The sequence below is a fragment of the Mangifera indica genome, chromosome 2, assembly GCF_011075055.1.
Source record: "Mangifera indica cultivar Alphonso chromosome 2, CATAS_Mindica_2.1, whole genome shotgun sequence".
Lineage (NCBI taxonomy): Eukaryota > Viridiplantae > Streptophyta > Magnoliopsida > Sapindales > Anacardiaceae > Mangifera > Mangifera indica.
The window spans coordinates 3,024,233-3,037,405 of record NC_058138.1 but is presented as its reverse complement, the minus strand read 5'-3'; the positions used below and the strand labels follow the sequence as shown (position 1 = coordinate 3,037,405).

Genomic DNA, 13,173 nt, shown 5'->3' with positions numbered 1-13,173 from the left:
TCCGTTGTCGTCCAGCGGTTAGGATATCTGGCTTTCACCCAGGAGACCCGGGTTCGATTCCCGGCAACGGAATTTTTATTTCATTTTAATGCTTTAGAATTTATATAAAGGTTTTGTCTTTCTCTGTTTTTTTTTTTCTTCCTTTTATAATTCTATGTCAATACTTTGAGGGAAATTAAAATGCTTTCCAATGTATATAAAGGTTTTGTCTATCTCTTTTTTTTTTTTTTTTTAAATTCTATGCCAATAATTTGAGGGAAATTAAATTTTATCATCATTCCATATGTGCTTAAATAATTTTATGCTTTTCAATGATTTCACAAAGTTATAAATGTATATTAAAATATTAAATCATTTTTTTTGAAAGCTTTCATAAATATGACATATTTATTCTGTAAATATATTTATTATAATTTTGGTGGCAAATTAGGTTTGGATACAAATCGAGCCAAATTTAAATATTTTAGTTTGAGTTTGATTTAAATGAAAAATATGATGACTCGATTTGGATTTGAGTTTGTTAAGCTAAAGCTAATGATAGTCGAAATTAGATTTGATCATTAAGTTTGAAATTCGAACCTCAATTTGAATTTATGATTTAAATTTGTAATTCAAATTTATAGTTTATTGACAAAACAATATCGTTTTATCTATTAATAAATAAAATAATGTAGTTTGATAATTGTTTAATATGACTTAAATCAAGTCATCTACATTAGGTACCGTACTTTAAACTTAATAGATGATATGTTTCCATGCTTAAAAATAGAATTTGGTGCTTATTGTTTATAACAATTGTTGTTTAATGACATGGGTACATTGGATACAAAAATCAATCACAAAAACGTATACCTAATTGATGTAGTTCGACAATGTGCTTATATCAATCGAGTAATTAGCAATATTATTAAATTAAAAAAAAAATCAATTTCAATAAACTAGAGTTTCTTTTATATAGTAATGGCCTAACCGATTGTAACTCAATTAAACATCTTCAACTATTAGAATTTTAGTGGATAATTTTTCGAATACAAATCATATTTTAACATGAATGCCTTAAAAATCTAAGAAAATCAATAAAAAGACATCTTGGATATTCATTTGGCATGGTAGTGAAACCCGCACAATCGATATTTTAAGGTAATTAACAGGGATACAAAAAACATAAACAATATTTTAGTATATGCAATTTTTAACTATAATATGGGTTAGAGTTGCAAGTGAATTGAATAGTAAGTAGTTCACAATTGGCTTGACTCAACTATTATCGAGTCAACATTGAGCAATTTGATTATTATAGTCGAACAAAGTTTAATTCATTGTTGCTCAGTTTAGTGAACTTATGAGTTACTCATGACTTGATTATAATATAATATTAATAAATCCTTGAAATTTTAAAATTTTTACTTACATTTTAAAATCTTATTTTTTGATTTTGAATCCGAAGATAATTGATAAATATATCAATTATGAGATTTATTTGTAATTTTTTGAGTTAAATTGTAGTCTTTACTTTCACTTTTGAGCTCAAATTGACGATATCGATTTTGTCAAGTTTGAGCCATATATATTCTATCGAATCGAATTTGATTCAAATAATATTTAATTTGACTTGAATCCTTTGCACCCCTGTTATGATAGGTCGATTTAGATGATGTTAAGTTGATTTTAGTCAAAATTTTGGACACAAATTTCATAGGCAGACATGTTACAAGGGTTAGGTCAACTCGTAGGTCTTATTGAGGGCTTTAGATGTGGTTTGTGGGCTAACTCGGGAAAAAAAAATTAAAAATTAAAAAATGAAAAATAAAAATAAATAATATGATGGGTCGACTCACATTGGCACCAAGACTGACCCATATAAGCACAATAGATGATGTCAAATCAGCTCTAATACATTCTACCATCATGTTTGATCATAACCATTCAATTAAAATAAAAACCAAAAGTAGGTCATGTTGATAGATTAATTTTCTTTTTTAATTTTATTTCTATACTTCTATGTGACCAACACATGGCAACATATATGGACTTTTTCGTGAAATTAATTTTTTTCTTTTTTAATTTTATTTTCTAAGTTTTTATATGAACCACGCATGTGGCAACCCAAATGGACTTTCTCATATAATCTCATCTACCCAAATTAAAAAGCCAAAGTCTAGACAAAATTGCAAGAATAAGTTTATGTTTTTCTCTATTTATAAAGCAAATAAATTTGGAATTGATAATATACTGAACTATGCGTAATTCACATTAGAATAAAACTGTACATATCTGTTTTAAATATATAAATAAATATATATTTGATATATTATTAATTGATTATATAATTTTAAATTAAAAATAAAATAATACTCAATTATATGATAATATTTATATATATATACAAAAATAGGTATGTATAATTTTTCTCGTAACATTATATTATTGGAATATAATTTCATGGGTTTTGTGGGAAAACTTTAAAATTGTGTTTGTGTACTATTGTTTTGGGCTAGAAGTTTTTTAATATGAATTCGATCCGAATTAGAATCAGATTGAAAACACCTAATTTGAATTATGAATAGATATATAACTTGAATTAGTCAATCATGAAATAGCTATACTGTATCAAACATGAGCTATTTGATAGAAAACAATACATTTCATATGTTTTTCATTTATACATGATTCGAATTGACCTAACTTGTCTCATTTTGATACTAAACAACAAAATCTAAACATGACATGACCTGAATTAGAAGTAGAGCTAGCAATGAGTTTGCAGGAAAAGCTCTAAATAAAAAGAAAGAAAAATTGTTTGAAAATAAACTAAATAAGGGTAAAAACTAGGGTTGGATTCGAACTGAGCCAACTCGAATTTGAGCCCGAAACGAGCCGACCTTAGCCCAGTTCGAGCTACTCGTCAGATTTTCAAATTAAAAATTTTGATACAAAACAACGTTGTTTGATCAATATATATTAAAACGATATTGTTTTGATAACAAAAATTGAATCGAGTCGAATTTAAGCCCGAAACGAGTAGACCTTAGCCGAATTTAGTTGAGCTCGAGTCCGAACTTGAGCCCACTATATATGAATTAAGACGAGCTCGAGCTCGAATCCAACCTTAATAAAAACTAGTTGAGAAGATCAAAAGTCAGTTGTAAAAGTTTAATAGTGGAAGACTCGTTTGTGTTGAAATAGGGTTACTCTGCTCAAGTTTGGTATGTTTTAAACCAAACATCAAGCCAAATTCGAATCGGCCTTTGAACCATCCCTAAACTCTAGGGATGTTTCGGCATTTTTTTAAAATATCCGTCCTTGAAAGGTTAAACGAAAACAACAACGAGGACAAAGACCCAGAATCTAGAAATGCTTCCTCCCCTACACTTTTTCCTTCCTTTCCAAGAAATCTTCAAACATTTTCTCTCAAATTTTCTCGAGAAAGTTAACCCAACCCAACCCAACCAACCAAACAAACAAACGCAAACTACGACTCCTCTTCACGAAACCTTTACGAATTTCTCATTATAATTCACAACCAAGATTCTTTTATTCCTTCGCAAAACACTAATTCAAATTCAAGGTGAAAATTCCTAAAAACGCTATCGTTTTGACCAAGATCTCCAGTTTAAACAGTTAACCACCACCATGACCTGTCCCACGAACTCCATAACCTACAACACCTCGCTCTGCGCGTGTCCGCCTGGCCAGCTGGCTGGGCCGGCCACCAGCTGCCATGTGTACAACGAGAGTTCGGCCTTTGTAGTGGTTTCGGGAGTAGAAGACTACGGCGTGAGTTTTCCGGAGACGTTGTTCTCGTTTGATACGATAAAGAAGTTTACTCAGTCGCAGGCGGTGTTCTTGGAGGCCACGCTGGTAATGGTGCTGAGCTGGCTGCTGATGTGTTTCTTTCTGAGGTTTATGAAGGTTGGCGACGGCCGAAACGTTTGGTTTCAACTCCGGTGGTGGATTAGTCGCCTTGATGTTTGTTATGCTACGAGACATTGGCTGGTAATTAAGATCAAAATAAATTAAATTAAATTATATAAATATTTTTTGCTGGACAAGAAGATTCCATTATAGTCATCGGAAAGAGTTAATTGGGATTGGTAGAGTTATGATTTGATTCAATATTCGTATTTAATGCCTATATAATTTCTATTCAAATGCATTTATTCATTTAACTCAAAATCATGTCAAAATTATGAGGTTATTTTATATATATATATATAGAGTTTGATGAGGATATTTGTACCCAAAATGTCCTTGAAAACATATAGTGTCAAATTAGTAACAAATTATGGGAGAAACTCTTAGGTGGGATTGTCTTACTATGTCACCCATGTGAATATCTCATGATATAATGCCACATGTTCATATGTTTTATATCAACCAATAATAATTATGGTTAATTAGATCTAGCTGAAGATAAATATACACATGGTTAATATCATTGGACTCGTTTGGATGATGTGGTATGCCCATATCACTTATGGTATCTTTCTATCAACAAATGTATATTTCAGTAACATTTACTTGATATTAAAAGTTTTTCATTACTTATTGACAGAAAATATTATGGTAAAATTACTGGTAACGTAGTACAATCAGTTGATAGGCATTGTTAAGCTTGTAATAGTGTATGGGTGTTATATTTCCATTCCTTAATTTTTATCCAGTCACCTATGCCTTATTTCAATTAAAACATTTTTTAGTACAAATTAATACCTTTTAAGTAGGGTAGAAGTTTCTTTTGTATTATAGCTTAATTAGCCAGCAGTGTTTTTTGTGTATAGGATGATCAGAAGGTGGTTACAAAGAGGAAAACTGAACTTGGCGGTGCTTTTTCAATAGCAAGTTGGATACTGTTCATTGGTCTATTTGCTGTGTGAGTATGTTAATTTTATGATATTATGTTATTTTTCTTTTTTTTTTTTTGTTTGACAGATAAGTTCTTTAATTACCCTCCAGAGTTTTGCCGTAAATGTTGAAGTTTGCATTTTTTTTGTTGATTTCATCTTCAATGTATCTATAAAAGATGGATAACACTCAAGAGAGATCTCTAAAATAAGACTGATGATGTTTTCCTTAGAATTTAGAAATTCAGGAATGATCATTAGCAGAAATGCAAACTTCACATTTGTTTGTATTTGGGCCAAACTTTAAGGGTTATGAATAAAATTATCCTTTTTAAGTTTCAGACGTGAATTTTTGATCATATGACTGGACATTTAATTAATTTTCAGGTTGGTTTACCAAATGATTTCAAAGAGAACAATTGAGGTGCATAATGTGAGAGCTACAAATGCACCTGACTTAGCTTTGTTCATGAATGATATGGAATTTAATATAACCACTGTTTCTAGTATGACCTGTGCAAACTTACGTGGGCTTGGTACTTTATTTACTGGAAATCCTGGCTTCATTGACTTTAGAGTGGCTCCTCTGTCAAATTTTGTTAACTATTCCTGTCACAACACAAGTATTGGCCCGACCCTAAGTTTTAAGTGTAGCAGTTGCCATCCTTTTCATGACCAGACCTACATTTCGTGGCAGTTTGTTGATCTTCCCAACAATCCTGCGACTGCTGTTGGTTTTCGTTTCAACCTAACTGCAAAAGCTCATGGTATTAAGAAATATGTGAGCTTTGTGAGTGGTACGCTGAAGAATGGAAGTGATTTTGATGATAGACCAGTTACATTTAGAGGGACAGATTCAAATGTTTTGAAATTTAATATATTTCCCGCACTGTACCATAATTTGAATGATCTAAGGCTCCTCCAACCTCTTTTTCATGAGTTTCTACGCGGTTCATTCTTTCGTGAGACAGCTGCACTGCAGGCATCCCTTGAACGTTCTAGCGATGGACTAATAAACACCACAATGTATATAAACTTTCTCTCAGCCTATATTGTTGAGACTGATAATCAAAGTATAATTGGTCCTGGTAAGTAATATGGTTTTCCTGTATATAGATGGTTCAGTAATTGATGGGATTACTCAATCCAGTTCACATTCTGCAATCAGTTGCCGATTTTTACTTGATGATGCTGTAAAGCTATATAACTTTTGTATACTAGTGAACTTGTCTCTGTGTTTGTGAGAGAGAGACTGTTCTTAATACCGAGGACTGAGTGATTACATAGAAACTAGAAGAATGATTACATTGTGAAATTTTAAGGGTTGGGTTTTCTCTGGGTTTTGTAGTCAGACATCATATTCTACATCTTAGCAATTTATTTTTCTGGTCTGTAATCCAAGATATAAACAGGTGAGTTATAGTCCTCCATGTTGATCTCTACTGTTACTAAAGTTGGTCCATCAGGATATGTCTGGTCATTTTGCCATTCCAGGAGACAAAGAAATGATATAGAACAAAAAAAATTATACAACAATAGACAAGTTGTCCTGAGAACCCTTAAGGCTTTAGTGAAAATATAGCTTCCATTCTGAATTATGCATGAATAATTGATGAAAAAACTGCATGAATGGTAAAGTTTAGTTGCTTTGGTCTGGAAAATGGTAAAGTTCAGTTGCTTTGGTCTGGCAATTTTAAGTCATAATCATAACTAAGTAGATTTATAAGTACAATATATGAACTCAATTCTTTTATGTTGAAACAATCTTTTTTGTATCTGTAAACTGCAAAGTGTTTTGGTGCTTATTTCTTATTTTAGTCCTATTACATACGTATCATACTACAATAAGTAATTGAGTTTTTTTTGTTGACTGCAAAACCTATTGTTGCCTTTGATTAATTGGTACTGTATCTTCTCTTTTGGAGCTTTCTACTCCACCATTGATTTTTCTTATTGAAATTATAATTAATGCTGACATAAATGTTGTCTTCTTCTTCTTCAACATGCAGTGAGCTTTGTCGCAGATCTTGGTGGCCTATATTGCTTTAGTATCGGCATATTTTTCTACTTATTGGTGCAAGTATGATTCGTTTCTCATTCTAACCTGTTTCCTCCAGTTTTTGTTTCTTATTTTCTGAAATTTATGTGGTGTATGATAATTTTAAACCTTTATGACTTCTTAAAAATGATAAATGTTTATATGAGCATGATAGATATATAAAACCTGAAGAGGTTGAGATAACCTCTTAATAACTAGATAATATGGCTCCAGCTTAGTGATTTATGCTGAATCCCTATGAAATCAAGATCCTTATTAAGTCCTTTTTGTGTGTGCTTACCAGCATAAAATAGAATCTGATATATTATATTAATAGACCTGGTCTAATGATTGGAGGTGTATTCTGTAAAACTTCTTGTACTTTCCAATAATTTGTGAGTTTTTTTTCTTACTTTCTGTATTTACAGAGTAATTGGAAATAGAATCTGATGTAGTGAGGTAGGATCTTTTCTCAGGCTTGCATACCAGTAGCATGCATATAGGTTCTCATTTGAAATGTCTTTAGGGCAACTCATTACATATTATCCCAATATAGAATTAATGCAAAAAATTGTTTTTGTTTATTTCCTTTATTTTCGAGAGAAAGGCCTATGTGAGCAAACAAATCAGAAATTTGGATCCTTCAATTTCATGATACGTAATAGCTGATAAAGGATAGTGTTACACAGCTGCAAAATCTTCCACTGAACAAGATCCTAACAGATAGATTGAAAATAACGGGGAAATACTGTTGATTGTGCCTTTGATAGGAAGGTCAGGTGTAAATCAATGTGCCACATGTGGTCTCAGTTCCTGCTTTTGTGATTTAAATGCTTGATTTACAGAAATTCCTTTATTGCATGCATTCCTGATTCTCCTAAATGTTTGGTTTGTAGTGTGAGTTCAGAATAAAAAAACTCCGCAATGAAGATAGCATTTTGCGGAGAATTAGAAATCGTCGAAAAGCTCAAGATCACTGGGATAAAGTAATTTATTTCTTATGTGGTTAAGTATCTGCGTTTATGCATTCTGTTGTGAATATTCATTTCCATATTAGTCCTCTTTCAATGGATCTGACTAATTACATCTTATATTTAGTTGAGAAAATATGTGATGTACACTTGGGGTTGCAAGAGTTTGCAAAATGACTCTGAAGAAAATAAAAATGGATCAACTTGCTGCAATCCTAGGGTTCCATCACTTACTAGTAATGGAGCATTTCACAAATCTAGGTCTTTCCTGAAACGAAGTCAAAAAAGGGGCATGGATTCTATCAGTTTTAAGAAAAGCAACTTACCCTCTGAGAAGGTTAGGCTTACTGATCACTCTACGGTATCATTGATTTACAGAGCTTTTTTTTAATGTTATTGTTGTTTTCTTTATCCATTTTGCTAGTATTTCCACCACACTGCTGAGTATGTAATTGTGCAGAGTACTGTTCCAGAGTGCACCAAATCACAAAAGGTGGAGTTTAGTGTAAAAGGAACTGCATCAAATCCTGAGGGGACTCTGTCACTTCCAAAGGGTGAACCTGTATGATTCTTTGCTTGTATCCTTGTTTAGCCTTGATTTTATTTAATGTGCATTTCTGGTAGAACCTTTTAGAGAACCCCAAGGGTTATTTTGATTGTTTAAGACCTTTAGTTCATGTCAAGAGGTAGGAGATTTAAATCCTTTTGAGCTGCTGTCCTTGGGATATTATATTCTAAAAGTTTGCTGAATACCAAGTTTATAGGGTGTGAAAGTAGCCCTCTGTTTTTAAACTGAGTAATATATTTGAAGGCCTTCAAATTTACGGGAGTTTAAAAAAATAGGGAAAGAGAGTGGGAGAACCTTTTACAGTATTCCCCATCTTGCATCCTCTCTGAGGAGAGTGTTGTTAAGTTCTATTTACTAGCTTGATATTGTGATGCTAAGCTTCCTGGAATTTATGCAAATAAAGTTTTGAAGACTTCATGGTTAAATCTGGCCTGTGTCCTAGTTCTATGACCTTAAAATTTGGTCATATATGTGAGAATTTGTTGTCAAGAAATGAAAAGCAATACTTTCTTTTTATTATTTATTTAATTATATTTTTTTACCAAATGGCTAATGTTCTATATCTAAAATTTGTCAATTACAAAATTTATTAAAAGTTCTAGAGAAGTATTGTAAATGATGGCAAGTGGATTTTTCCCCTCAGAACTTCTCAAATTCTGATGTTTTCATATTATCAATTACATTCTGTTTTGTTGGTTTCATATTTTTTAGTTATATTTATATTAATGGTGAGAATTTAAGTTGCCTGTCTTCTATGCTTCTTATCCAGTCTCTGAACCAGGAATTGCATAACTCTGAACTGCATGCTGTAGCCCTTGATGATGATTTTATCATTCCCGCTCCACCTCCACTTGGTAACAACTGATCTTTTAGACTTAATGTACTTGCTCTTATTTCTCAGCTACTACTGCTTTTCTTTTCTGTTTAATTTTGTGGATTGAGGTCTTTACTTTTAGTATCTTCATATGCATTACCATTGTTAAACGTTCAGTAAATTGATATATAATTATATATAATATATATTTGCCTTTCCCTTAATATGTTCATCTCTGGTTAAGGGGATATTTTTATTCAATTCTTGTTATCCAGAGTATGTGTATTTAATACAAATTAAATGGAGAAAAATTTGATGTAATTATCTATAAGAGAATCTTTATACTATTTTTTTTTGTTGACCTAAATTAAAAGATAGTGTAAGTCTGAAAAACAGAATGGTTGACTTTGAGTCAGATTTTTACTATTCACCTTCATTTCTCAATGTTTAAACAAACTATCATCGGGGATAAATGTTCTGAAACCAAGACTGATCTAGCCGGTTCAACTTGGACCGGATGACCAGTCCAGTCCGAGCCTTTGCAAATTTAGTTTCTGTCTTTGAACTGAGATGAGCTGTGGTTGATCGGTCAGTTGCGGTTCAACAATGTAAAAAATTGTGAGAATTGTTGAGAGTATTCCCAGCCATGGGAAACCATACCATGCACCACTAGGCCACATTTTTAACTGAAGGATTTTTTATTTTTTATTTTTGTAAAATTTTATTATTGTTGAGACTTGAACCCGGCAGTTTGCAAATAAAGGTTGACATGGGTGATCATTAGGCTAAATTCAGTCGTAGTTAATTATAATTCATATTTTATATTTAATGATTAAATCAGCAAAATTGTTTTGAATATAATTTTAAAGTTTATTTAAACAATTCACTGAATGGACCATACCCTTGACTGGGATAAGGTCCAGTCCTGGTCTTAAAACATTGGAGGGGGTGCTTCCATCTTAGAGCTGCATTAGATATTGTCTACATAAAAACTTCTAGTTGCTTTGTTTTGTAACTTTGTTGCTTATCCCATGCAGTACTGAAGGCTGGCTCAGAAGTGGAGATGTCTGACATCCAGAAAAGTTTCCAGCAATTATACGAGTACAATGTGACGCTGACAAATAAGTTAGTCGCTACACAATCTTTGCTTCATGAACTAGCAGCTAAATCTTCGTCTCCGGTGGCAGAAAGCTGAACGTAATTTTGAAAACACTAAAGAGTTGTTACCCTTGATCTACCCTTGATCTTACACAGCTGTTCGTCCTCGGGGTTTGACCTGTTAAGTATGCAGCCTGGCCGTGACCCCTTGTTGATCTTCCAGGGTTGTAACTTACAGGCTCACGTCTTGCCGCATTCAAGGTCACTATTAATTGATGATAAACAATGACAATTTCGTTGATATTATTTGTGTGGTTGCAGCTTTGCTGTATCTTTCCAAGTAGAAGATGGCTTCTGGGCAGGCTGCAGTATATTTGAGGTTCTTTATGCGTTTTGTTGATCTTGCAGATGATGTTTGCCAAAGCGAACACGTAAGTCAGTTGGAAGTACCCTGATTTCTTCGAGTATATGTTTTTGTTCTTTATGATTAAGAAAAGAAATTAGGGGAAGAAGAGAGAAACTTGAAATCATGCACTTCATGATTGAATTGATTCAATTACCTACCAAATTCTGGTTATGAGGGGATTTTCTTCACATCCAATGCTTCTATTCTACTTGGTTTTACCTTGAAGTGTGTATGACAATGTAGGGTGAATAATGTGATGGATAAAGGGTGGGAATTTCATAACATTGTATTGTGTAGCGAAAGGGAAAAGTTGGAGCATAAAAGCAATGAAGTAAGAAAGAGGTTTGAATGGAATGTAATTCATCTCTTGATTACTTCCATAGTTTACCATTCATCTCAAGTAGGGTTGGAAATGGATCAAGTCATGATTCAAGTTTGCAACTTACTGATAAAATGTGTTGTATCCAATAATGAATAAAACTATATCGTTTTGATAATTGTTTAATATGATTTGAATTGAATCACAAATCAAACTTAAATTGAATCAAGTAAATGCTTGGTTTGAGATTCAGATTGAGTTGAACATTTAACTAATGTTTTTACAATTAGATTGTATTGATTGGTTCATTTAGTTTACCTAGGAATTGGTCCTTAATTCGGTATAGTTTTTATTTAATTGTTGACTAATTAAAAAGTCAGTAAAATCTAATGAAGGCTGTTTAACTGGAAAAAACTGTTTAAACGGAGATTTATCTCATTTGACAGTTTACAAACTAATTTAAAAATAAAACTTATAACTTAAAATTATTACTAGAACTAAGCATTTCTCCAAAAGTGAACGCAAATGGCATAGAACAAATATGAATTTTTTTAATTCAAGGTGAAATTAATTGCAATTTATGTGAATTATTTATACTCAAATTTGTGTATTATATTATCAGTATAAATAAACAAGTCACACTGATTCTTTATAATGGTAAATTTGTGAATATATGATATATAATACTCCTATTAATTAATGACATAATTGTATAATATTATAAAATGATAATTCAATCTCCCATGATGATTCATTCAATTATAGTGGTATAGAAATCTTGAATCAATAAGGCAATTGATTCAACTATTGATCTGGTGTAAAAAACCATTGCTTCTAATTCGAGTTTAATTCGGTTGTAAAAATGAGCTAATTTTTTCAATTTGAATTTGATCTAAACGAATTTAAATTAAGGTAAATTACGTTAATTTTCGAGATTAACCCTAAACGAGGTTCAGGTCCAGCCCCAATCTCAACGCTTCATGATTCTATTCCTATCAAAGTTTCATCCTTCTATAAATCTCTGTAAGCATGAAAGCGAAGTTATTCTCTTCTACGAAACAGAGACATTGAGAGAGAATCAGAAGAAACAGAGGACTTTGTTCAGTATAATTCAAAGATTTGATAAGATTATTGGCGGAATCATATGTCACCACATCACTCCCCAACCCCACCCCCAAAACTATGATGAAATGACTATCTCACCCTTTACATTGAGAAAATTCTATTTTCTCATTTAACTATCCAAGTCAAACATTATTTTAATTGTCACTTATTTTAATATATAATAATATTAATATCATTTACACTTTGAATAATATAAATAAATTAAATTTTCATTGGAACACTACTTTTTTTCTTCTGTCTTTTTTTTCCTTTTCTTCTCCTTTTCCATTTTTCGACCGTTGAAAAAAAATTTGTTGATAAGATGTTTCTATAAGCAGCAGTGTCAGATGCCATCAGACTATAGGGGCGACAAATATTACTACAACTTCTCTCAATCTCAATCTGAAATGGTACAATAATAGAATAAAGTCTCATAATCATCAACAACTGAGATGCTCAAATGAGTTTGATTTTGAGTTATGGTTGCTCACAACTCTAAAGATGGAGCAAACACAACAACGACAATGGAAGTATGATATGAGTCTAATGTGGCAAGATCAAGGCCATTCGAATTGAACAAAATTGATAAAATTCTCAAAAAAAATCCTAATCGTTCTAATAGAGGTGTAAAAGCGACTTAACAAAGGGAGATGACATAACTACTATGAAGATGAAAACCTATATCATATTAAACTTTTAACCCAGCTGAAAAGAAATTTAAAATTTTGGGAAGAAAACTTTTATTTAACTTCAATAAAGATAAACCATAATTTTGTCTTTCCACCAACATTATAAAAAATTTAAGATTTTGTTAGCACAGATGTACATGTGAAGAGAAGCAAAGAGATGGGAAAAATAAGTACAGGTGGTAGGGCTTTGGGAGCTACAGATGTCATGCATATGGGAATTACAAATGCCTTGCATTCAAGAAAAGAGCAGGTAGCAGGCAAACAATCCCACGTTCTGAGCAACCAACCAACAAAGGCAACCTCCGCTGATGGGGCAAAGCAA

General features: G+C 32.0%; 1 protein-coding gene and 1 non-coding gene across 6 annotated transcripts; both read left to right on the top strand.

Annotated features, from left to right (window-relative positions):
* Positions 1 to 72, top strand: TRNAE-UUC. Its single transcript has one exon. It is a non-coding gene; the product is annotated as a tRNA-Glu (tRNA).
* A 3,187-nt stretch (positions 73 to 3,259) lies between these two features.
* On the top strand, positions 3,260 to 11,236 carry LOC123209252. 5 transcript variants are annotated; one of them, XR_006501006.1, is made up of 10 exons: positions 3,277 to 3,996; positions 4,782 to 4,873; positions 5,232 to 5,932; positions 6,854 to 6,924; positions 7,779 to 7,868; positions 7,981 to 8,190; positions 8,278 to 8,415; positions 9,191 to 9,275; positions 10,273 to 10,594; positions 10,742 to 11,236. XR_006501006.1 is itself a non-coding variant. In XM_044627150.1 (9 exons), exons 1-8 carry the CDS (start codon positions 3,634 to 3,636, stop codon positions 9,284 to 9,286), a joined length of 1,761 nt encoding a protein of 586 aa, XP_044483085.1. In that variant the 5' UTR covers positions 3,267 to 3,633; the 3' UTR covers positions 9,287 to 9,301; positions 10,273 to 11,236. The 5 variants fall into 5 exon arrangements, 4 of the variants coding, with proteins under 4 accessions (XP_044483086.1, XP_044483085.1, XP_044483082.1 ...); XM_044627150.1 differs by having other exon boundaries at positions 3,267 to 3,996; positions 9,191 to 9,301; positions 10,273 to 11,236; XM_044627147.1 differs by having other exon boundaries at positions 10,273 to 11,236.
* The last annotated feature ends 1,937 nt before the right edge of the window (positions 11,237 to 13,173 follow it).